This window comes from Phasianus colchicus, chromosome 9 (genome assembly GCF_987193195.1).
Source record: "Phasianus colchicus chromosome 9, bPhaCol1.hap1.1, whole genome shotgun sequence".
In the NCBI taxonomy this organism is placed as follows: Eukaryota; Metazoa; Chordata; class Aves; order Galliformes; family Phasianidae; genus Phasianus; species Phasianus colchicus.
In genome coordinates this window covers 21,490,284-21,515,790 of record NC_143444.1, presented here as the reverse complement: position 1 = coordinate 21,515,790, position 25,507 = coordinate 21,490,284, and the positions used below count along the sequence as shown (strand labels likewise).

General features: G+C 38.6%; 3 protein-coding genes across 25 annotated transcripts in view; 2 read left to right on the top strand and 1 right to left on the bottom strand.

The window, feature by feature from the left end:
* The window catches only part of MIGA1 (mitoguardin 1), a 33,506-nt gene extending 31,295 nt beyond the window's left edge, over positions 1–2,211 (top strand). Inside the window, exons 14-17 of one of the 3 annotated variants that reach the window (XM_090146494.1) lie at positions 20–73; positions 1,349–1,465; positions 1,829–1,990; positions 2,122–2,211. In XM_090146494.1, coding sequence (XP_090002620.1) covers positions 20–73; positions 1,349–1,465; positions 1,829–1,990; positions 2,122–2,175 — 387 coding nt within the window. In that variant the 3' untranslated portion in view covers positions 2,176–2,211. Of the gene's footprint in view, positions 1–19; positions 74–447; positions 681–1,348; positions 1,466–1,828; positions 2,048–2,121 lie in introns of those variants that run through there. The other 2 variants (XM_031600553.2, XM_090146495.1) reach the window with 2 other exon arrangements.
* Positions 2,212–4,298: 2,087 nt separating this feature from the next.
* Positions 4,299–25,507, top strand: part of NEXN (nexilin F-actin binding protein) — a 28,814-nt gene continuing 7,605 nt past the window's right edge. For 2 of the 15 annotated variants that reach the window (XM_090146478.1, XM_090146479.1), the window contains exons 1-8: positions 7,053–7,587; positions 14,955–15,032; positions 16,470–16,551; positions 16,637–16,785; positions 18,128–18,169; positions 19,277–19,459; positions 19,539–19,712; positions 22,186–22,371. In XM_090146478.1, coding sequence (XP_090002604.1) covers positions 7,561–7,587; positions 14,955–15,032; positions 16,470–16,551; positions 16,637–16,785; positions 18,128–18,169; positions 19,277–19,459; positions 19,539–19,712; positions 22,186–22,371 — 921 coding nt within the window. In that variant the 5' untranslated portion in view covers positions 7,053–7,560. Of the gene's footprint in view, positions 4,385–6,255; positions 6,392–6,738; positions 6,875–7,047; positions 7,588–11,691; positions 11,817–14,950; positions 15,033–16,133; positions 16,326–16,469; positions 16,552–16,636; positions 16,786–18,127; positions 18,170–19,276; positions 19,460–19,538; positions 19,713–22,185; positions 22,372–25,507 lie in introns of those variants that run through there. The other 13 variants (XM_090146471.1, XM_090146470.1, XM_031600487.2 and 10 more) reach the window with 13 other exon arrangements.
* FUBP1 (far upstream element binding protein 1) overlaps positions 21,206–25,507 on the bottom strand; it is a 36,704-nt gene continuing 32,402 nt past the window's right edge. For all 7 annotated transcript variants that reach the window (XM_090146481.1, XM_031600461.2, XM_090146486.1 and 4 more), the window contains one exon: positions 21,206–21,516. Coding sequence is in view for 6 of the 7 variants with exons in the window: in XM_031600461.2 (XP_031456321.1) it covers positions 21,499–21,516 (18 nt within the window). In the remaining variant the exon portion in view is untranslated. The remainder of the gene's footprint in view (positions 21,517–25,507) is intronic.

Below are 25,507 nucleotides of genomic sequence, written 5' to 3'. Positions count from 1 at the left end.
TTTTTTTTTTTACATTTAGGCTGTGGCTTCAAGCTGTTGGTCAGTACTGAAGCAGAAAAGACAGCAAATGAAGGTAAGTTGCTTCGCAAATTATACGTACCAGAGTTACTCCAAAGAATATGAAGTTCTCCCTTGTTTTGGAAAAATTAATTACAGATCAACCCTTACTCCTGTAGACATATTATTTTAAACAAGTCTATCACTTGAAGAAGTTTAGCTTGTGGGGCTCTAATACGAATTTTTTAGCAAAAAGTCTTACCTGAAAAATTGTCAAACCAGTTTAGGCCAAAAAACAGTTGACAGTAGAATCTCTGATTTCTGGGTCTACACGTGTACTTCAGATTTTTGTAGACCAAGGTCACTAATTAGGGATATTCTCAACCCTATGTCTCTGCACCATCTCCACAGCTAACTATAAGTCAGTCTCATTTCTTTACTTACCTGAAGCTGCGCTGCCCTCAAGGACTGCCGGATCTGTGCTGCAGCCTCCCTCAGTGCCCTTTGGCATCCTGGCTTTCATGGAAGAAACTCTGCAGATTGTGAAGCAGTACTCCTCTGCGCCAGCAGCTCCACTTTTTGATTGCTTTTAGGGGCTTTTATGAGACCTGAAGGCAAATGCCCCATCTCTAATATCCAGTTCATAAGTGAAGTTGAGCTTTACTGCTGGGCAGCCATAGCCATTGGAAGTGATTTTGCATACCACAGCTGAAGAAGCCCAACTTTAGTGATTCAAAACTGCATGCCTGGACAAAAAGGATGGAAAAGAAAATCAGGAAACAATTAAACTGTTGTATTTGAGTGTCTGTAGAGGAAGAGCCTAATATTAGCAAAGCTTTTAACATTGTGGAGAAGGGGATAACTGGAATGGGTATTTAGATCTGTACTTGATTCCTGACTTCCAATAGCAGAAGTTAGTTAACTTTTAGAATGGAATTGTGAGGAGGTGCTTTAATTTCTTGACTGCTTCAAATGCAGTTTTCTTACTTTTTACAAGATTCAGCCATACACAGCATAGGATCTCAAACAGGAGTAACTGAATAAACTTATCTGATCTGCCATGTGAGAGAATCAGAGTAGGTTGGCCATGAACTCTTTTTGCCTTATTCCTAATAATACAAAATACCAGAGAAGTTTAAAATAAACAAACAAACAAACAAAACCAACAACACCACTTTTCTAAAGCAAGAATTGCTTGATAGACTTACCTATTATTTAAATGAGTTCAGGTTGCCACAACTCTGCAGTGGTGGATTAAAAATCCATTGGCTTCTTTAAACACAACTTTATGTAACAGGGTTTTATTTTAAATGTACTGTGTAACTTTTGTCTCCGATTTTTACATCCCCAGGTACCTGATGGATTTTTTGCTCATTTCTATGCTATATGTGAACATATCAGCCCTGTTTTGGCCTGGGGTTTTTTGGGTCCTAGAAATTCCCTTTATGACTTATGCTGCTTCTTCAAGGTGTGTTCCTTCTTCTTCATTACCCCTTATCTTAATTAAAAAAAAATAAAAATCAATCACATGGAAGAAAAGAAATGAGGATCTTGCTTATAGGCACACATTTGTATTTTCCTAAAATTAAAGCAAACAGTAAAAAATGATGAAAATATTTACTATCGTATTGACTAAGCTTTTTAGGCCTAGAACTGTTCTATGAAGTATATTTTAGTGCACTTGTATCTCTGCACTGGAAGAAGACGTAAATGGATGGCTTTGTGAAATGTGCACAAGAAATAGGTAACATTGCATGCTTTTTCTTTTTTCTTCTTGTAAATAAACACACATTTTTCCTTTTTTTTTTTTTTTTTTAATCCCCCCCACTAGGATCAAGTGCTTTTCTTCCTCAAAGACATCTTTGACTTTGAAAAGGTACGATACTCAACTATGGAGAGTTTGGCTGAAGACCTTATGCAATTATTAATCCGACGCACTGAACTTTTGATGGCCTATCTTGGAGCAGATTCATTGAAACATGCCAGTGCTTGTGTAAGTGGTCACGGGCATGTGATGACCAGTGGGCTCTTAGAAGCAAAGGTTCAGTAAGCTTAAAATCCATGAAATATGAAATGGAGTGCACTTTGACATGCTCCTTCCCACCTTTCTTTCTAACCCCAAAGCTTTCATTGCTGTTAATGAGCAAACATCTGAAAATGTACCATGTTGCTAAGTAAGGAAAAGGACTCAGGGAGGATACACATCTACAAAAAGAACTGGTGAGCATACTGTTGTACATATCTAAATTAAATGTGCAGCTCAGCTGACATCATATTTATATTTAATGTATCCCAAAGCTTTTTTTCTGTAATATTTTGGTAAAGTTTATTTATGAAATACCGTACTTTTGCCACAGATAATTTGTAAGTGGAGCTGATGGATGTGTCTCATGTAAAGGCTTATAGTACAGAATGTTCACTACGGAGTCTCAAAGTCATGATGTGTCTAGGCCAAGGAGGTGTTTCACTGGAGGTATAAACAGTTACACAGTCTCTGATTCATGTGACACGTGCAATGAAGTAATCACAGTCACAAAACTGAACATGTTGCCACTGCCCTGAAGTTGCATTTGTGTGGATGTAAGCATTCATTTTGTACTGCAGTATAATAAGAATGATGCAGGCACCATTTGGGCAGTAATGACTTCCAGTATGCATTTTTTGCTTTATTTTTTTGTGCAAAATCTAATAATCATGAAGGTGTTTGTATGAGACCACTTTTTATATCCAAACAGCTATGCTAGTTTCACCAATATTTTTTTTCTTTTTTAAATCTGCAAAGACGTTAAAAGGTGGTGATGGATATAATCCTTAGTTCTTATGTAGCATTTCAAAATACGTTTTTAAATCATGATAATTTTTTAATCATGAAACAGAATCAAGGGCATTGTTTTGTAATTAAAAGCATTTATGTCTTCCTGCCTTCCTTGTAAGGAAGTCAATTACCTATTTGGAAGGAAATGTGGTGATTTTGGCCATAAACGTTAACATGCAAAAGTGTGGTGGCTCAGGATATGGAAACCTTAACTTTGGTTAGGAGGCAATACTGTAATGAGGCATGAGAAAACTTGCAGCAACATTTTGACTGTGTTAAAGCTAATAATGAGCTATAGTCTTGAATTCCTTTAAACTGACACAGTGTTTTCTAGTGAGCTTTTAAACTACGTTGATGTATTCTTGGCCACAGAAAGCCAGCCTACAAGAATCCAGCCTGTGTTAAGTAAGTAATAAGACTAATTACAGACTAATTCTAAACGTTCAGATATTCAGGAGCATGTTGTTGTAATGTAACATATTGAAGCAAACTCTTATTAGAAACATTTCAACTATTGTTGCACAAATAGCCGAAACTGATGGTACTTGAAGATGAGGACCTGTGTCTTTCCATAGGTTTTACTGAAGCCAACATTTTGTCGTGTTCATTTGATAAAGATTATGAAAAAGTGTCATATGACTTGTGTGAAATGCCAACTGATTATATTTAAAAAAAAAAAAAAAAAAAAAAAAGGACTATAATTCTATGTGTAATAAAATAGAAGTTCCAAATGCTGCTGTTGCACTGTTTCCACCATTCAGGTTGCTGAACTTGGCACTCTGCTATACTTTTGTTCTCAGTTGATAATATCTGCAATACCAGAATGTGAAGTTTGTGTCACCCTTCTCATTTATCTTAAGCATACTTATCTCCTCTTACTGTAGTGCTCAGAAATTCCTGTATTATGGCAGCTTTCTGCAGTCTGTGAATGGAATTATATTGAACTATAAGGTGTCAAACTGGATTCAGAATCAATAAGAGAGTAAATGGCATATTTCACATCAAATACCACCTGGGCACTTAGAGTGGCACAGGAAGCTGTGGTTTGTCTGGTCTAATAAAATGTTGAGAAAATGATACCTTAGCATTCGTCACAGCAAAGCAGAAATGCATATTTTTACAGAAGTAAATACCTAAGTGACCAATTCTTGTATTTATAAAATACTCCTCGAGAGAGTACAACCCAAATGTTATTCAATAGTGCTGATGTGAGGCTGTTTTCAAAGGATTTAATTCTATGGTTTTCTGTCAGAAATGAAAGGATTTAAAACAAAAACCAATATGCTGGGCCAAAATATTTAGAAAATGGTTAAGTACCTGATATTTTTGGTTCAACAATGTATCCCTTTAGGTCAGGAATGCTTCCATGACATCACAGAGCTCTCAGAAGTCCGTAGAATCAGGTCAGAAATGAGGCTGATGTTTCCCATTCAGAATAGGAGTTACAGCATCTGGTTGCAGAGGTATCAACAACAGATATTTCTTTCAGACTTTGGCTTCTGATTATGTGAACTTTATGGGAAAAAATAAAAAAAGAAAAAAAGAAAAAGAAATTAAGGAAGAAAGAAATAGGTAAGGAGAGAGAGAAGAAGGGAGGGAGGGGGGAAAAATGGGGAACAGAGAAATGTACATGTACAGATACCTTTGGGACCTTTTGGACCTTCTCCCAAAAGTATTTGCATATTCTGCCCTTCCCAACTCCAAAAGAAGAGCTGTGAATTTAAGTGGGAGGGAGCTGCCTTCTTGCTGAGGTTTATACAACTGAGCTTGAGAGGACGTACGGACTGTCTGTTGATAACTGCCACACAGCTGAAGAATTCCAACTCTGCCACCTTTGAAAACTCAAATGCTAGAGCTGCACCAAAGCAGTGATGGTATGGTGTGGCTTTACTGAATTCATAACTAAGAAGTAAGAATTTAGTTCATAACCTCTTTTTAAATAGTTTTGAATGCTACTTTCTGTGCTAATAAGAGCAAGCTAAATTTAAAAGCCATCCTGTTCTGTCATAACTAAAGCTAAGGTCAGGAATGTTGAACGTGTAAGGACCATAGAAGAATAAAGTATTTATATCATTTACCATTTTGTTGTTATAATCATCTCACTTTTAATGCATTCTTAATGGTTATTATACTTCTCTTTTGTAGTCTTCAGTTTCTGTCAAACTAAATGTGTCAAATCAAGTGCTTGAGTAAGCATATCTGTGAACTTCCCATTGCCGAAATGAACTGCAGTTGTGTTACTAAATAAAATAATACCGTGACTTTTTTGTTTGGATAACTGTCTAAAACTTGAGTTTGCACAATTCTTGACATCTAATGTAAAAATATTTAATATGGAAGCAGTTTTAATACCAGTTAGCTATCTAAATTGAAATTTAAATTTGCTTCTTAGAATCTAACAAAAATATGACAATGTTGAACATATGAGAAAAAAGAATGGAATGGGGTCAGCTGTCCAGTTTAAATTGATTTTGTAGATCTGTTTCATTCTGCTTCTACTGTACAAAGCAGTGATCAATTTTCAACACATTGGCCAGCAGTCCACCAAAAGCTGAAGAGTGGAATTTTTAGCCCTGGAAGTCAAACAGGTGACTCAGGCAGACATCTTCATAAAGGAAGAGAATCCTGCCCGAAGGATGGTTGTCGTGCTGCAGACACAGCAGGTATCAGAGGTGTGACAAAGGCAGCGGCTGGTCTGCTGCTGAGATCTCTGCCTAATCAGTATAGTTTAATTGCATTCTTCTATTTCTGTCAAGTTGTTATCTCTTTTCTTGGTTTTAGGAGCTGTTTTTTTGTTTTGTTCTGTTTTGTTTTCAGGTTTATTTCCAAATAGTCCCACTACCGTGAGCTCAGGCTGTGAACTAAGGCTTCCCTGGGGGGGGCAGGTAATGAAATGTAGAACTTAAGGATGGTGTCCTGTCCTCACTGATGCACAACAGCAGTGCATATATGTTTTGATATGAGCAAATTTCTGCAAATTTCAGTATGTCTGCTGAAAGCTGCTAACTGAATGCCTGCCCTTAGCGCTCGTGCCTTGACTTTAGCAGTACAATTCTTCTGAGCATGGCACGAGGGAAAAGTTCTGTGCTGTCCTTTGAAATACATACTGTGTTTTAGCATTGGTATCTGTTGTTCAGATTGGCAAAGGCTGAGGGCGTGTGGTTATCAGCCCCGTGCCTGTGATTCCGGCTGCCCCTTGGCTCCAGTCCGGCAGACAAAATACAAGGGAGATAGAAAGGAGGACGTTCTGCTGCGCTGGGGACCGTGCAATTGGAAAGGTAGGAAACAAGGGGGAAAAGGAATGCGTTCAGATGTAACAAGACCACGCTCCTGCCTGTGCTTAGTGAAGTTTCCAGAGCAAGGCGCTGCTTTAGGCTGAACGCGCTCTGGGTTCTGGCACGGGCCGGATTCCTGTCCGCTCCATCAGCTAACTGTCACAGCACTATTATTAGGCGATTGCTTCGCGTGTGCCATAAAGCGACCGCGGAGCTGACGGCGGCAGGTTATAAAGCCGCCCCGCAAGCGGAGCATGAGGCAGCCGCTGCCAGCAGCGCTCCGCAGCCGGGAGCAGAGCCGGGGGTGAGTGTGCCGTGCGGGACTCGGGGCTCCCTGCGGCGGGGATCCGGGACAGGGACCGAAACGCTGCCGGCCCCGGGGCTCTGCCGCTGCCCCGCGGCCAGGAATGCGCAGCCCCCCTCTCGGGTTATTTATAGCTCCGTGGTGCCTCCGGCCCAAAATAAACCCCCCCGTCGGCCGGGGACGGCTGTGCGGGGTGAGGGGCGGGGGGGGGGTGAGCTGACGGGGCGGCCGGGATGAGCCCCCCGCCGCGCCGAGGGGCCGGGCACGCCGAGCCGCCACGGGCCGGGGCTGAGGCTGAGGCGGGACAGCTGCCGCGCCGCGGGGCTCGCCTGGAATGCGGGCGCCGGCCGCGCGCCGCGACTTTTATGGAAAGTTGCAGCGGCGGAGCGGCGGCCGCAGCCAAGGGGCGCTCCGCAGCCGCCACCGCTCCCGCCCGCTCCGCCGGGATTACGCCGAGACGCAGCGGCGGGGCAGCGCTCCCAGGTAAGGAGCGGAGGGGCTCCCGTCGGGCCGGACCCCTCGCCGGGGCGGGGTTCGCTGCGTCCCCTCTGAGAGGGGCGGCGGTGGGGCGGTGGGTTCCGCAGAGCGGCGCCGGGCACCGCGGGGCCCCGGGACGCCTCTGGGGGGTGAGGGGCGGAGGGCTATGGAAGGGGCTGAGCGCCCCGCGGAAGGAGCTCCGAGGCGGCACGGGGTCGCGATGCGGGGCTGCTTCCCGCGGAGCGGAGCGCTCAGAAATCCCGCGCGGCCGTGAGACGCGTGGCTCCGCGCGAGCGCACCGGGAGCTGCCAGCGCCGGGCTGCGCGTCTGTGAGCGCCGAGCTGTTCGTGAGCGCCGTGCTGCTCGTTTGCTTTTGAGCGCAGTGCTGTTTGTTAGTGGCTGCCGTGCTTCTGCCGCTGTAGGGCAGCGTGGCTCGGGAGAAACGGTGCGGTCCTCCGACAGCTTACCAACGATTTGTTAGCGGTTTTGGCCTGAGTGTGTAAGAGCTTCTGTCGGTACAATGAACATTCGCGAAGAAAAAGCTGAGCGGAACGCAGCACCGTTCTGGAGCCAGCCGGGGGCTGTGTGTTACAGAGCAGTGCTGCTGCCCTCAGGTCTCTTAGAAAAATGCCTTGTGAAACGAAATTATGAGATGATAATTAGTCCTATTGGCGGGCCACGCGCATTAAGGAATGCACACCAACATGGGAACACATCTGGTATGTGCAGAAAACCCTCAGCGAAATACAAGAACTGGGCAGACAGTTCAGGACACATCCCCAAGAAACGCTTTCTCTGGCCGTGTCTGGAATGCCATACAGGGGTGTTTTCCTCTGTCAGATAGTCCATAACTTACAAGACATGGACATTCCACCTTGTAGCTCTCTCAGCAAGGAATGGTGCCGCAGCTGAGCTGGGAACGAGATGAGGAAAGCTGAGGTGAGCTCAGGGTGAGCCCTGCTGTGCTCTGGTGTCCTTGGCAAAGGCACTGCCCTCAGACATTGGCCCAGCGCTCAGTAGAGTGGAGATGGTCAATGGAGCTCACTCCATGCGGTGAAGGATCCGTGTGTCAGAGAAGCAGCACGTAGGCTGTGTGCTGGCATCTGAGATGGGAAGAGGCAAACTGCAGCCGTACCTCACGCGCAGCGTTTTGTCCCACATTTCTGTGCCCGCTTTCCAAGTCTGCCAGTGACGACAGCAGGAGTTGAGCTGAAATGTTAGGGTTTCTCTTCAGCTTCTGGGACACAGCAGGGGCTGGAGGAACTGTGGCATGGGGCAAAATATGCATTTTTCTCTTGGGGATCTGACTTCACAATTTACTGCGCCTCGTAATCAGGATCAGCAGATGTTTGGAACATGGAATCGTGGGCCTGAATATCTCAACAGCACTTCCCTGGGCCCCAGTTTTTCTGGAGTATGCTTACCCATAATAGCACCTGAAGGGACCAAGGAATTAAGGGGCAGATCTCTTCCACAGAGAGGGGGGATTTTATTTTTCTAACATAGCAGCTGGGCTGCATGGCATTGTCACATTAAGTGTATTCGGAGTTGTATAAACATATTCAAAATAGCTTCTACTAAGTAGATTTTAATAAACAGCATAATATCTGCAAAGGCCATTCTGCTGTAACAGAAGACTCAAAGTGCAATAATTCTAAGAGGGAGGATAAGATTGTAGATGAAGTTGAGCTACCTGAGTCAGTTTTTGGTAGGTCCTTATTAATAAGTCTTTAATCGTAAAGACTTCGTGAATTAAATACAACTGAGTGGAAGTAGTTTTGTATTCTACAAAAAGTAATGGCTGGGCAGCTGGTGTTAATTGTCATTGCTCATTGGCTGCAGAGGAGCTGACAGTTTATACCAGCTCAGGACCTTCCCCCGTGCCTGATAATTTTAGAATCTTCTTTAGTATCTGTAATTTAGTACAACAACTGGTAGTGTCATACCAGAGAAGTTGCAGAAGGGACAGAAATGGTGAGCGTTGCTCACCTTCTCCTCCTCTTTCCAGTTCTACTTAATCCTTCTTTAAATACTTTAGCATTACGGACTGTGTTTTCCTCTCTTAAGTGCTTTGGCTGCAAGTGGTAAGTTTCCAAGACTCACAATATGGTTTTCTTATATAATGGAGTCTTCCCTGCAAGTGGATCACAAAGAGAGACAGATGGTAACCGTAACTTAGACCGTGCTGCAGAGGGCTTATTTATAACTCACAGTAGCCAGGAAGACGGCAGGGGGGCCTCCTGAAAGGAGAAATCACAGAGCAACTCGACGGTTATTTTAAGTCCTGGCTTTGTACTCCTATTTGTAAAGAGTAGGAAAACATTTGTATTTCTCTGCATCTCTCACGTGAGGATGTTAATTACTCCGCTGAAATAAAAATAAGTTATATTTAAGTAGGTAGATTTTGGACTTAGGAGCTATCAAACTTCTTGCATCCCCTTAATGGTTTTAATTTGTTCAGTTTTAGGATGTTTTCCCTAGAGTAAGGTTTTAGGAAGTCTGTGTGAAAAGCTGAAGTGCAACAATCATAACAAATTGAGACATATCACCAGAGCTGATGACATAACCATTAAGAGCATGCAAATAACATGCTTGAAAACAGACACATTCGTTTTCTCTATGAAGTACCTATACCCAGAGTATTTCTGATTTGTTGCCTCATTTTCTGCACATTATTGGATTTGTACTACATTTTGACTTGAAACTTTTGAGAGATGTCTTTGCATTGCAGCCAGTCAAGCCATGTGCACAATGGCGCTTTCTCTAACACACAGCTCCAAATGTAAGACCATTGGTCTAATGTTGGAGGTTAAATTTTCCTTCTAGAAAAATCCTGATGTATACCTCTTCTAAAGATGTTTCAGTACAAATATGAAAATGCCAGACTTAACATTTCCTGAGATATATCTTAAGCTTAGGGAGGTAAAATGTGAGAAAAAAATGATATGAACAGTGTGATGTGAGTGCTAAGGTGATGAGATTGGATAGGAAAAGAAAAGCCTTCACTTTTTGGTCATTTATGTTCAATATTGTAATCTTGGGATTTTCAGAGTGCAAATCTTTGTTGAGGAGCTCCTATGACTTTTCCTCTGATATGATGGTTTCAGGAAATAAAAGACTAGAGTAAATCTTAAGTTCTTGACAACTTCATAATAGAAGGACAAATGTCTTCTGAACTAAGTACACACACATGTAGACCCTTGCTGCCCTGAAGAATAAGCATTGCTTGTATTAAATAATATCTTACTTAAAAGTTGCTATTGTTAGAAAATAGCAAAATGTCAAAGTTTCTTGGATTGGAAAATCAGCACATGCTTTCTGCAAAGCTATCGGTAGATGATGAAGGAATTATTCTTCCACAATTTGTAGGCTTTAGGGCTTCCTGACCTTGAAGGAAACCACTCAAGTGGTCCCTGAAGCAAGGTCCTGCTGCTGTTCATGTTTGAGGTGTAACTGGCATGAAGAGGGATGAGGGGGCAAACATGGGCTGTATCATATGCAGTGAGGACCTACTGCTTTACATCCATATCTATTAGCATCAGAGGTGGAGGCAGGATGACTTACAGCTGCAAAATGTGTTGGAGCCAGCTGGCTAACCTTCAAGCACATTAACAGTTAGGTGATGCCAAAGGATTGGAAAGTGACCTAAAGTAAGAGGAGATGTGGCAGTATTCCAAATGGCAGAGATGTATCTACCATCTTGAAGGCCCACAACAAGTTAGACTAGCACATTTTTGAAAGTTCAAAGAGCAGGAATTTACAAGGGTGTGGTGCACCAGGCCCAGCACTGACAGCTGGTGAAGGAAGGGATTGTCCCACTCTTCTCCTCATCTCAAGCACCACATGCTTGTTTGGTCATCACAATATAAGGATGTAAAACAATTAGAGAGCATCCAAAGGAGCTTTGTGAAGATAGTGAAGGGTCTGCAGGGCAAGATATATGAGGAGCAACTGAGGTCCTGTGGTTTGTTCAGTGCAGAGTGAGGAGAGGCCTCATGGCATGAAGCTCCCCACAGGGAGCAGAGGGCAGTTCTGAGCTCTGCTCTGTGACAGCAACAGGGCCCAAGGGAACAGCATGGAGCTGTGTCAGGGGAGGAGCAGCTGAGGGTTAGGGAAAGGGTCTGCACCAAGGGGGCTGTGGGCATGGCCCCAAACCTGATGGAGTTCAGTGAGCATTTGGACATCGCTTAGAGTACTTTAAGTGAAATGGAGTCGTTCCTCATGAGAGATTAACTTTGGGACTTACTTTTCCTCTCCAGCCTTGTATTAAGGCTTCTCTCAGACCTGTATAGAAGAATGAGAAAGTCAAAAGGTCTTAATTTTAAGTCATACTGATTATTATGGGCTATCACATACGTGAAGTAAGATAAACACTTAAAACACCCAAACTTGACAGCACAATAGACAAATGTACGTTAAAGCATGTAGCAGGCACGTCCAACCTGCTGTCCTGGGCTGGAATCAGGGCATGGGGTGCAGCCAGCTCACATTATGACAGATATGTTTATGGATTTTGATACACTGGCTGAACACAGTCCTGTGAACCTCAAAAAATATGCAGCTGTGCTTTCCATTTTGATACAGGAATTTGAGAAGAGGTTTCAAGATTGCAAAAAAAAATTATATATATATCAATTTTTTTTTTATTTGTGAGTCCATTTTCAGTCAATATAAATATATTCCATTTGAAAATTCCCAAGTAATGTATAGAGTTGCAATAAAAAATTTGATCATGTCACTTTACCAGACTTTTATAAGCCCTCTCTTACAAGAGGGAGATACCCCTTGCTTCAGTCATGCCTTCCTCATGCCATTGCTTTTAGGCTGGATGTACATTTGTGAACAACTGAAGGATGAAACACAGCTCTGATGAACACCTTGAGAGCTCACTAAGAATTGCAACCACTGCTATCAAACCAGACTGACGCATTAGTTTCACAAAAACAAGGTCACATATCTCATTAGTTTTATAGTTTTGTAGCTCTCTTTTTTATATGTTTTAATAAAAAGCATTGAACAATTAAGGTTTGTTACTTTATATATATTAAATATATATTCTATGAGGACTGCTCGGAAAATAATGCCTCCTATTTTATTACACTGTCCCATGACATCAGAGGCAGACATTGGAGGGATGGCAGTAGAGGCTGAAGCTTCCCACCAGTATTCTGTAACATGTTGCTGCGTGACAGATGGCAGCAGAGGGGCAGTCTGACCAAATGGCCTCTGGCTTCATGCACATTTCCAGGTCAATGTGTGTAACTGTATTCCTCCATGTGGAAAAAATGGCACTCATTGACACTAGTTGAATGTTGATGCAAACAGTGGATGCTGGCACAGTGAAGTGATGGATGGTGTGTTTCAGCAGTGGTTGTAATGGATCAACTCTACTGGTGCAGATTTTTATGACTGCAGCATGCAGGGTAAAGTTGCACAGCTAATGGTGGTGATTATATTGAAAAATAGCATTCTGTAGCTGAGAATTTGTTCTCTCAAACTGCTATAGTGCTTTTTGTATTGGTTCTCTTTTTCATGGAGTTAAATAGGAGGCATTACCTTTGGAACAACCAACATATATCTGGGCCATGACAATTCCCTCTTCACTCAGTGCAGCCCAGGCAAGCAAAAGGTTGGACATCCATGGCATATAGGGATCTTTAGACCAAGAATGCTTTTAAAGTTATCTGTCTTTCTAGACGCAACAGAATTGTAATATGCTATCGCTTATCTGAAATTAAATAGGAACTTACGTTTAGCACTTCTTGTTCACAAGTGACAAACAGAAATGCATTCTATACATATCACTCTACAAAGATCTTTACAAAAACATATTTGTCAGTCCAATTTGGGCAATGACTTTACATACTTGTTTGAAAATGAGAAGCTAGATGTTGAAGCTGAATTTCCAGAAGTCGGGATTTGTCAGTCAGGGCAGGGTGTGGTAGCCAAACACTCCTCTTTCATATATTGTGACTGCTCTGGCTTAGATATCTCGGGATATCTAAGAATCTCATTCGATCTGTATAGCTAAAGCAGCACCAACCACTGTGGATGCCTTTTGTGTATTTTTGAAGAGCTTACATGAAGACAATTCCTAACGCTCATTATTATTAATGCCAAATAAAAATTCCCACATTTGTAGTCCGTTCGTAATTAAGAATGAGAGAGCTTAAAGCCTGTTTAATTAAACATAACATACCTTGCCATTCCTGTCTTATTTTAAGGGGAAAAACGTAACAAAAAAAGAATCAGAGTGCCTTCATTCCTTACATCATTAGGATTGCAATGTATTTTCTGTTTTGCATATTTCTCCATCTTCTTTTGGAAAAATGAACATCTTGCCTGGCTCATTTTGAGCTTTTTCTCTTTTTTTTTTCCTCCTTCCCCCTTCCCCCCCCAAAGATACTACAGACAAAGATTATGAAAAGATTATAAAATGCACTCTTTTTAATTTTTCAATGAAGTGTCGTTTCTACATCAACGTATCTAAATTCAGATCATACTTATGTGACAAAGTGTTTTTGTAATTATTTCATAAAATTGTAATATTTTAAAGTCTTGTATGTGCCTAACACTGGCTGGTGGGGGATGTCAGTTCCTCAATGTACTGTGCATAGGAGGAGTTTGGAACTCATACTGACCTCATTGCAAAGTTGGGGCTTTCCTTGATATATATAGCAGGAGAAAGGGAGTCAGGAATAAGCTGTCATACATTAAAGCAAAGCAGATTCAGTTCCACACAGCCAAAAAATACTGAAGGTGAATTGAGCCATTAGCACATTTCTTGTGATAATAATCATTATGGTTCTATTCAAATAAATTTGATTTTTAGACATCAGCCATGATGATCACCTTGATTCAGGAAACCAAGTGTCTGCTAGGAATTGCTTGCTTATAGTTTTGCCAGAAATCTTTAAGTCTTAACTACAAAACTTTAAAGTCAGTGTAGTGCCTACTGAAAGACTTCTGTTTTATAACTTTTGCTGGAAGAACACTAAGTGAAAAAGGTTTACATCAGCTCACACAGAACACGTTTGTTTGTTTTTTCCAAGAAGTAACTACAGAGTCTGAGATCTGACAGAATCAAAGCACAGTTTTGTAAAGATTCACTTCCTAGAATCACAGCTATAAATAGGATTACTAAATGACTACTATCCATGGGCTAAGACTCTTCTTTTAGGTTTGAATAAAACCACAATATAACTTGTCTGCTCTCATTACACCCCAGTCACATTCAGTTCATTCATAAAGTGATGATTTGGCCTCCAGAACAGGGAATGCTGCCATTTTTGGTCACATCCTTGTGTGACATGGCACTTACACTATCTATAGTACCAGATAATTTTTAGTTGCTTCTGAAATGTTTCTCTTACTTAATAGTTTTCATGGGGAATTCTTCTATCTGAATGATCACATCCCACATTTGGTCCCCTCAGAATGCATACATGTGGCATGGGGCAAACAAAAAAAAAGGGTTTTGGCTGTGATTTTTCCCCTCTTACAGATTTGTACAAGTAACCTCACAAGGTAAGTCAAGATGCAAGACCTAGCTGAAGCCTACCTTCATTCTCTTGCACCCTCAACAGCAGTAGGAAAAAAACACTGCTTCTCTTCCAAAGCCATACAAAGGCAAGGCAGCATCTCCAGCAGGCTGTGTTTGGCCCAAGCGTTCTGCAGACTTCTTGCAACCTGAGCTTGCTGGCTCAGACCTCAGCCTGAAGCAGAGCAGCAGAGGTGCAGAGCACATTCCTTTCTGCTAGCACAGTATTGAGAAAAACAGTTTCGTAACAGCCAGCCAGGGCAGCCAGAGCTTGGCTGAGAGCTCGGACTTTCTTTTTAAAATGGAAATTAAAAACCAATATCTGGGACTATGTAGGGGGGTATGAGCATGAATAGTGAATCATAAGCTTGTTCTTTTAATTACTATTGCATACTTAGAACCTATTCATTGCTTCGTGAACCTCAAAGGACCAAATGAAATTGTGATACAGTTTCAGCCCATGCAAACTTATTTACAGGAAGATGGTCAAAGCATCATTTAAAAGGAAAAGAAAGGAATATAACTAGAACTGTTTCTTTCAGGTAGAAACTGAAAGCAATCTTAAACATACCAGGTGCAGAGCAGAATACCGTAACCATGAATGACATTGCACAGAAAACTGAGGTATGTACCAATTTTAAAGTAGTTGATGTAATATAGGAATTTATAACTGATGCTTGTTAACAGGGCAGTTAAAAACAATTGTAAAATACAATTGTACTGCAAGTCTGGCTATTATTGATTTTACTTTAAGACAATCGAAGCATACTTGAGAGTAGTTTAAGGAAGATCAACTGATTTGATGAAATGTGGGAAATGTTCTTATTGGTATTAAAAATGAATGAACAATGCAAAACTAAGTTAACAAAATATGAAGAAACTTCATGTTGGTAGAAATTCAGGCTACTTAAAATATTTCTTCTTGTGCCATGATACCATGAGTGGCAGGAACAAAAGCAAAACATCATTACAGTATCTGCTGTTGGTTTAGGTGGAAAATATGAAACAAACTTTCTTTCAGCCAGTTTTCTCAGCATAACTGTATTGACAACATTTCAGCAGTCACTGCAGTAAAAAGATGGAAAACGTAATACTGCAAAGTAGGTACTTCTCTTACTTAAGTATTGGCAAAGATGTGTTCATTACCTTTATCAGTATCAGATTCCTGCAAGCCGGGATCTTGACCCTTTACACCATAAAATCACTGGATGATTTTCTCTGAATATTAAGAAAAGAAATAAGTATATAATATATTGGAAGTTTTAAATGAACTAGTAGTACCATTTACAGATGTGGAAGAGTTGCAGAACACAGACGTGTTCTACTACACGTCTGCCTATTTACATTTATTTTAAATGCAGCGTTAGGGGTGTAGGACCTCTTTGAGTGTTTATGATTTCAATGCAACAATAGAAATCTATATATAATATTTAGGCCCATAGAAATAATAAAAAAAAAAGTGTGCATTTGTATTGCTCATATACTTAGTAATGTGGCACTCATCAGTTTTTAAGTTTAACACAATGCCAAAACTTGTTTAGGATATTTCTGTATTTATTACTGTTTAGTTATGAACAAATACTTAATAGATGATGGCTAGTGGCACAAAGTTCATAATCCCAAATGTACTTTTATGTTCTTACATTCTTTCTAATCCAGTCTGCTTCTGTTCATCTGTTTCAACTTTCTTTTTCTTATCTTCATTTCTTCTATATCTTCATCAAGATTCTGCTTTCTTCATCTAAACCCGTCCAAAAGTCCTATGTGCCCAAGCTTCACAAGGGTGATGTAAAGGATAAATTTGAAGCTATGCAGAAAGCAAGGGAAGAAAGAAATCAAAGGAGATCTAGAGATGAAAAGCAAAGAAGAAAAGAACAATATGTTAGAGAGAGAGAATGGAACAGGAGAAAGCAGGAGGTTACTTTTCTTTGCAAATATTTTATGTTATTTTAATATTCAGTATTGCACGTGAAAGTATTTTCATGTTATTTTAAGACAATATTATTGGAATTTTATTTAAGGTGTAAAAACTGTTTACTTTTCCTGTATTTCGTCAACCAGATGAAAGAACTGCTTGCATCTGATGAAGATGATGATGCAAAGTCATCTAAGACAGACAAAGGTTATGTTCCAAAGCTAATAGGTAAGAGAGGCCAAAGTTTAAAGGCCACATAACCCACTACATAGGTATTAGATCTCATTACTGAATTGTGTGTTTCATATCACAGGAACTGTTAAAGGCAAGTTTGCAGAAATGGAGAAGCAAAGACAAGAAGAAGAAAGGAAAAGAACAGAAGAAGAAAGAAAGCGCAGAATTGAGCAGGATATGATTGAGAAAAGGAAAATTCAAAGAGAATTAGCCAAAAAAGCACAGGAGGTATGGTGATCTGATCAAAATAAGGTATAATTGTAAACAAATCAGAAAAAGTTTTGTATTCAGCAAAAGTATTTGGCTTTAAGATTTCTGATAGTAAGTGGTTTACATGGGAGATACTGAATAGGATGGAACTTGGGAAGAAAGTGAAGATAAATATTCTCTAAATAATTTTTAGGGTAATCATTTTTTTAAGCTTGAGTTACAGACAAAAGCAGGCAGACAAAAAATTGGGAAGAGTAGAAACCAGGCACAAGCTGGGGTTTGTAAGCGTTTATAGTATTTACTAAATTAATCTGAAATACTGCTTTTATTTACGAACCTTTACTTTAGGCAATTTTTGCTCATAAATTAGTGAGTGCAGTTCAGTGATAGAGTAATTGAGGCAAGGAAGAAGTAGGAAAATGACCTCATCAGGCAAATATATGAAGGTACAAATAAACTAAAAATCATGATAATTGAAGTCATGTTTTATTCCTTCGTCACTTTCTGAGCTGTTACTGCATCGATAAGTAAATAGACTCTAACTGTGCCAATAGAGAAAATCTTGTCTGGGGCATCTTGTCTTGCACTGGGGCATCATATTAAATTCCATTTGTAAGTTTTCTTCAGTGCTGCAAATACTACAGTGCAAGTAAACATTGAGATGACAGGCTAGGTCCATAAGATTTATTTATTTTACAAAAAGTTAGGAATATTTAATTTAGGTTGGGGTTTTTTTGTATGAAAAGTGGTTTGGCTTTTTGTAAGAGAAGAGAAACAGTACTGCAGGAGAACTCAGTTCTCAATAAGAACTTATATAGTCTTTTCTACTTTCAACATTGTTACATTTTCTGCTAAAAGTTTTATCCAGCAAATATTTAATTTACTTTGAAAGACAGAATTCTTTTAGAAAGAATATTAGTGTATAAAACTAACACTATTAAAACACCAAATACAACAGACTTTTTGCAGGCAGTTGAGGGGAAGACAATGTCACTAAGATCAGAAATACTTTTGCTTTCATGGTTTTTTTGTTTGTTTGTTTTTAAATACAATTATGGAATGCTCACATGAAGAATGAACACCTAAAGCACTTTTCTCGGTTCATCACTGAAGTGTTAAGAATGCTGAAGCATGCTTTGTGTACAGTGTCACATTTCCTGTTCCTCAACTTGCTAACCTATCCAAAATATTCCACCAAAGGTTCAGTCATTACCATCTCTGTGAATTTAAGTGCTACATACATATCACTGACACAAAAAAAAAAAAAAAAAAAAAAAAAAAAAAAAAATCCAGTTCTTTGTTTGAAAATCTAAGGCAAAGAGCCAAATTAATGTAATCCTATGAAATTCTTATTTAATAGATTGATGACTTTAACAATACGGGAACTGAATCAGCAGCAGAGGTAATCAGCTTTTTTTTAAAGAAATGTTCACCTACATTTTTATTCACTTTGCTTTATTATTGTAATATGGGCTGGGAGAAGTTCCAAAAGGGCACAAGTATTTCACTACAGATCAACCAAGGACCTAAGAATTTTTTAAAGCATGCAAAAGTGTTTATCTGCACTTAAAACTCAATTTATTTAAGTTTTAGAGTCTGAAGCATGAATAATATGTTGAAGGGTTCAGAACACCTCAAATACAAATATTCAAAGCCACCACAATGATTTGAGGCATACTGACAATGATACTCTAAATCCTCTGGCTTTGGAAAGTATCATCATAAAGCTCTTTGCCTTAAGCTTGTCATTAAAAGGGGGTTCTGTCAATATACTGATGTTTGAACAGTGGTCTCAACTTCTTGGTAATTTTTTTTTCCCTCAAATAAACACATTTAACATATGGGTTTCTATTTTAAATCTTGCAAACAAATATATAATTTCAAAAATCTAGACTTGAAGGTCCAATCATCTGTCACCAATACAAAATCACATTCCTATTACAGTTAAAATAGAAAACAACACACCACCAAAACCTATTTCTTTTAAGTTATTTGAGTGTCCTTGTTATGGTATCTAATTAAAAAAAAAATAATGGGTGAAGCATATTTTGGCAAATACTTTATGAAAATAATTTTGAAGCAGAGACATCCTTCTAAAGCAAATGAATCTGCTTGACAAAGAACAAACTTCTAGAAATACTACTTTATTCCAACCATCTCTTACATAGTAAGAAGTAGACTGCCACTACAATTTCTACACATTCAAAATTCCACCTGTTCTTATCTTATCCAAATAATGAATACTTATAAGAAATAGTTAATGAAAATATGTAAAGAAATGACACCTTGCCAGCAGTTATGTTTAAAGTATAATTCAGTCTTGATGCTTCCAGATATTACAAGAAAATTAGTGACTGTCAGAGGCAGATAGATTTATTCTTATTAATACTCAGTACAAGTAATTATTTTGGAACTTTTGGTGCACATGGGTAAAAAAAAAAACAGTTTAAGAATTAAGTTACCTAGAAGTCAAGCTTTATGAAAATATAATAAATATCTTTTTGGACAGGAAGGGGATGATTCGCTACTGGTTACGGTAGTGCCTGTAAAACCCAGCAAAATACCTGGGAAGATGAAAATAAACTTTGATAACACAGGAAAAGAAAGAGCAGAACCGGATGAAGAAATGAAGCTTAAATACGAGGAACAAAACCAATTCCTTAAGGAAACCAAGTGCCTTTCATTTCTCACGGTAAACCGCTCATCTAAAAATATCTAAGCAATACACGTGTATTATTTAAAAGATAACTATTTTCATTTTTCTTATACAGGGCGAAAATCAGGACAATGAAACACAAGCATCTCTGTCACCCGGTAAGCTGAAAGTAACTTTTGAAGAACTTGAAAGACAAAGACAGGAAAACCAAAGGCGGCAAGCAGAGGTAGAAGCAAAGCAGCGTTTAGAAGAGGAAAAACGTGCCTTTGAAGAAGCTAGACAGCAAATGGTAAGTACATGTTTTGTGCATGTTGCTACAGAATTTTGATAGAGGATATGCCTTTACATCCACTCCTAAACCTGATTCTTATTGCTTAGCTTGATTTCAAGCAGAAAATTCTGTCACCACTAAGTTTTGAATAGACGCTTCACATTTTGGTTCTAACTCAATAACCATATAGGCATAACTCTCTTATTTTAATAAAACGAGGACATTTTGTGTTTTAAATTTGTTGTCAATATTAATTGTCATATCTGCACTTTGTAGTACCTTAAGCTGTATATCCTCAAGAAGAAAATTTCTGTTTTGATCACGAAATTCATTTGTTTCGGTAACCAGTTTTTATGAAAACATTCTGTAATAGAAAAATGCTACTTCTTATTCCCACAATTATTTTATAAATACAATATATTATGGTTTTTTTAATTTGTTTTTATGAAGAAAAGGAAAGACAGGTTGGCTGTCTTGTAGATAGCAGTGTAAATAACAGTGTACTACAGATTACAAGATTCAACACCAAAATGTCACTCACAACTCCTGCTTTATATTACTTGCAAAACTATTTCCATTATCATAAGCCAGACTTATTTTAGTCTATAACTATAAACAGACCTCACTATAGTTTGTTCTTCAGTCACACTAAAGGAATCACGCACTTAGCACTAGCATAAGATACAGCAGATACTTCAGTACTGTATTTTCTATTTTGCTATACTCTATTTGCAAAAGCTTTATTTTGAAGTTCTCTAAGTAAATATCCTTCCTCTATACAATCTCAAACATTGTGACTTTGTTCATTCACATACAAAGAAGTTTAATGAGTCTTGTTTTTTCATATTTCATGAGAACTTTAAACATATTATTTCTAGGAATTTGCTAATTTTAACTTTAAAAGAACAGTGTAAACATAAATTACCATTCTCAAACAAACAAAATCATTATATTGACAATATTTCAAAACCAAATTGCTACGAGGGGAAAACAAAACAAACCAAAAACAAGCACAGCACAGAACCTCCAGAAAGCTGAACTTCTGAAATTCCCAATTGGTCCAAACTGGGAAGGTTTGAGGCTCAGGCAGATGCCAAAACTGAAGTTAATACACCCCTCATCCCACCTCTTGTCTTTCCTCTACCCTTGAAAAAAATCACCTAACCATTTCATAACAATAATCTTAGCATTATGTCAATAATACTCATTTTTGTTTTTCTTTTGGAGTAGGGATATAAGTGAAAGAGAAAAGAAAATGAAGGAGAGGGAAATTTGTGAAGTCACTGTAGCCATTCTAATTGAAGTTTTCTTCACATCTCCCACTCTAATATACCTATATTTATTAACCAAGTAAGATAAAAGTGTAACAATTTAATTTACAAATTCAAAAGTAAAACAAGTCACCCCTGTGGTCTTTTTCTACTATGCAGTTATAACTGGTATCAGTAGTGGTCAAAATTTTGAGTAAAAAGTTTCCTTAAAGGAAGAGTTCAGCAGTTCAGCTCCTTAGATTCTTTTTTTTTTTTTTTTTTTCCCTTATGAGTTCCAAATAAAAGACCTCTGTAATTCCCTCAGCTGTCTACCCAACATACCAGGCTTGCTTACAGTACGCAGATAGCTGGAGTATTAATACTCTTGACAGTTCCCAGTCAATTTCCACCATTAACAAATGAGGTACTCCATGATATGCTCTGAAGATGGTTCATTCATTTGTTCTTCACTGCAGTTTGCAAACAATAGGTTTCTCTTAGCAGAAAATGTTTACTGGAGATAAGAAATAATGAAATATCTCACTTCCCTTTCTTCAATGATGATTGAATGTCTAAAAAGAAAAGAAACACAAATGTCAGTCTAGATTAATTAAAGATGTTACTTTAGTTTTGCTATAAAACTACAGCCTTCTTTCAAACTGCTAAGTGCGTTGGTGATAACTCAGTGGTATGAAAGTCAATGGAAATGATGTGAAGAAAGTGAATAGGGAGTACTTGTTTACAGGAAACAATCCAACCCTGAAACTATGAAACAGATACTTAGTTGTTTATCCTTTTCCTGATAAGACATCCTGCTTCAAATTACACTTTGAAGTGATTTAAATAAATATAGAAGTTCAGTATGGGATTCTGAAATATATTTCCTCTCTCTCTGCTGGTTAAAATGAAGTTTAAAAAGTTTCTTATAGGAACCAAATCATCAATATAGAATCATAGAATCCTTGGAGTTGGAAGGGGCCTCTGAAGGCCGTCTAGTCCAACTCCCCTGCAATGAACAGGGACACCACAGCTACATCAGTCTGCCCAGGGCCTGATCCAGCCTCACCTTGAAAATCTCTATTTTTTCTCCAGGAGAAAAAAGCAATTATAAAGAATCAGAAAGGAATTAATGGAGTATATATTTATTATTCAGAATGGATACACTTGAAAAAAAAAACACAAAACAACAAAACAACTAAGCATTATATATATATATATTTCCCTCTCCATTTTCTCTAAAGATAAATGAAGGTGGCCATGAAGAATCTGAAAATTCTGGTAGAGAATTCCGTCCTGGTAAACTTAGGCTTAGTTTTGAGGAGATGGAAAGACTGAGGAGAGAAGAGGAAAAGAGGAGAGCAGAACAAGATGCAAGACGACGCATAGAAGAAGAGAAAAGGGCATTTGCTGAAGCACGGAAGAACATGGTATGATACTTTGTCAGTATTTAGTTTATTATTTTCCCTCAGTCTCCACAATGAAAGGGAAAAGTTTTAAATACAATCAGGTATATGCTTCAAGTTCATTTATTTGTTTACCCTACAACATATTAGAAGGTAAACTAATCAAGGTTCTCCATAAAAAATTATCATGAAATTATCCTTCCTCACAACAAACCTAGAAAAGATCTCAAATGAAAAGATACTGTTTCCAACTGCTAATGCTGTGCTAGGTGCAACAAACATGGAAAGCAAAGTATCTTCAGAAGGAAGTTTTTGGTTTTGGCTGGGTGCAAGGAAGAAATTCCTGTCTCTTTAGCTGCAGTTTTCCAAGTTAATCTCCCTACACTTCTTACTCACTTAAGTGTAATTAATGCCATACTAGAAGAATGCTCACTGCAAGTGCATATTCTGAGGTCATCTGTGGCCCGTGAGGAAGGAAAAAATGAAGAAGCTGAAGCCAGCTAATTGATGTTTTTATTGTATTTCATTACTTGTTCGGAGAAACAGAAAAGGCAACTTGTGGAATTTACTGTTACGATTCTTTATACAGAACATTGATCTGGAACGGCTCCCTGTGATACGTGATGATAAAATTTGAATTAAGATTATATCAAAGATAAATTTTCAGGGAGCAAAGACTGACACAGTGATATTATTTGGAAGGAGAGACAGATGCCTAACATCAGAGAGCGGGAGCAGTAGTTTGTACACAAAATAGCATAGTCTTTCACTGCATATTCCAAGAAGTTCAAGTTTCAGCAGGCTTTTGGATATAAGCCAACTACTTTTTGGTGGATGTTAGGAAATACAGTGTTAAATTAGTCTAATACCAACTAAAATGCAAGTATAGTATTCTTCAAAACAAAGAGCAAGACATACCACAAAAACCTGGGGAATAACGCACATATCTGGCAATCTCTTCCTTCATTCCCCGGTGTGGCTCTACTGAAAGACCATCTGCATGCCTAATTCATTTTTTTTTTCTTCATAATTCAAAGTGATGCTTGTGAAGCAAATTTACACTTTGTATGGCTTTTAGTACTGTTAGCAGTGCTCCCTGTGGCTGAAAATTGGGCTGAAGACAAGACCTCTACTCTGAAAGATTACCCACAAAATTACAATGTAAATTTATACCTGATTTTGTACTGGAACGCAAATATTGAAAATAATGTCTATGGTCTGTCCACACCTCTGAAGTGGGAGCAAAGAACCTTAAGCCCCTGGAAAAGGAATGCTACTGGACTTCTGCTATTATAATCTTTATGAAAAGTGAGCAGATAATTCAAAGAAAGTAAAGCAAAGACACAAACAGCACACTGCCTTCTGTTTTTTACTGCTTTCTTCAGAATATTTTTTTTCTGCCTCTGTGTAACAAAAGCTTAAGCATTCCGGCAAGAAAAATCTCATTGATTAATCAAGGCTTAATCCATTTGATGCAGCACAGCCTGCAACTGTAACACCAGACTGTAAAGATGTTCACTAGTCTAAAAAATTAACTGAAGATCTTTTCAGCATATACGTGCTTGAAAAATTTTCTGTTAATTAGCATCCGGAAAGAGTAGTTTTCTTTACTTGGAATAGAAAATACAAGTGTTTTCCACACCTACACAATATAGCAGCAATGTACTGATGTGCTTTTTAGCATTTTAAGAACACATTAGTCATCTCATTCAGAATTACTAAAACCTCATGTTCATTTTTAAGTGTTTAAATTGTTGTTTTAGAACCTCTTCATGCTTTTAGTTCAATTTTGAAAAAATACACACAAACAGAAGTAGTAACACTGCTGCTGAAAACCACAAATCCTACCTCTATCTCCTTTTGCAAGGACCCCCCAATTTCACACTTTCTTCTGCTACATTTATACTTCCATGCCTCCCACTATCAACTTGATCCCTTTCAGACTCAAGCATTCATTTCTCTCTGCTGTCAGTCGCTTTCCATTAGTAACTATGTGAAGAACCTGTCTTAGTATGAACAAAAAGCTGTTCTATTTTGTATCAATCACTGTTTCCCCCCTGAAAATTGGCTGTCAGAGCTGCACACCACTGCTGTTACAGGACTGTTTCCCACAACTATCTGTACCCAGTTTGTAGAAATCAAACCAGACCAAGCCACAGTCTCACACATAATATTTACCAAGCTAACCACAAGGGTTTTGTGTATCACACAATTCAACTGATATTATCCTTTCTCTTTTTTTCTCTTAAATCAGGAACAAGTTGGCTTACTATCCTTTCATTACTGGCTCAAAAATACAAACAGATGCAGTTGTTTGGTCATGTGCACTTTTTTTTTTTTTTTTTTTAAGTTCATACACAAATATGTTAATACATTTTGAATTAATGCTTCTCGCTTCATGAGCATATGAATTCATACATGATCAGAAAGAGACTTGCACAGCTCTTTATCGACTTAGCTGTAGCTAGCTCCTAAAAAATATGCAGCTCTGCATTGTTTTCACTGAAGGAAATAGTTTACAGCTTCATTTTTTTGACTCCACTTCTCCATGACACAATTTCTACAACTATGCTTGTATTATGCAAAACGAATGAAGAATGGAAGGAATGGTGGGGCTGAAATCCAACTGAAAGCTTACTCACAGGGAAAATTTGAAGGAAATCTATAGTGACTAAGAGTATTTGATTGAGCCAAAAAGAACAACAGCAAAAAACCACAAAACAATTATTGAAGGATCAAATAAAAACAGAAACAGGCAAAATAGGTCAGAACAGCAGTATGAACAAAGATGGCAAAAGCAGCAGTAAAAAGTGCAAATTATGACAGCAGTAAGCAGCAATAAAGGAAAAAGGGAAGTACTAAAGCATTTTAATGTGCATCTATGTATATATTTAATAAAGTTAAAACACTTTATCAAGTGAAAGCTTTGATCCACTAATCCCTTCTAGAATTTGGATGATGGCTCCTGTTAGGAATGTCCAGAATTTCAGGCAGACTGGGGCTCTACAGTGTTACCACAAGACTTTTCAAACATGCACTGACTCAATCATGCCAAAAGCTGTTATTTTTGTGCAGTTCTAGATCAGTATTTGACTTCATCTCACACCTTACAGACTGCTCTTGCTGAGAAAGGCTCTATCAATGTGACAGGTTTACACAG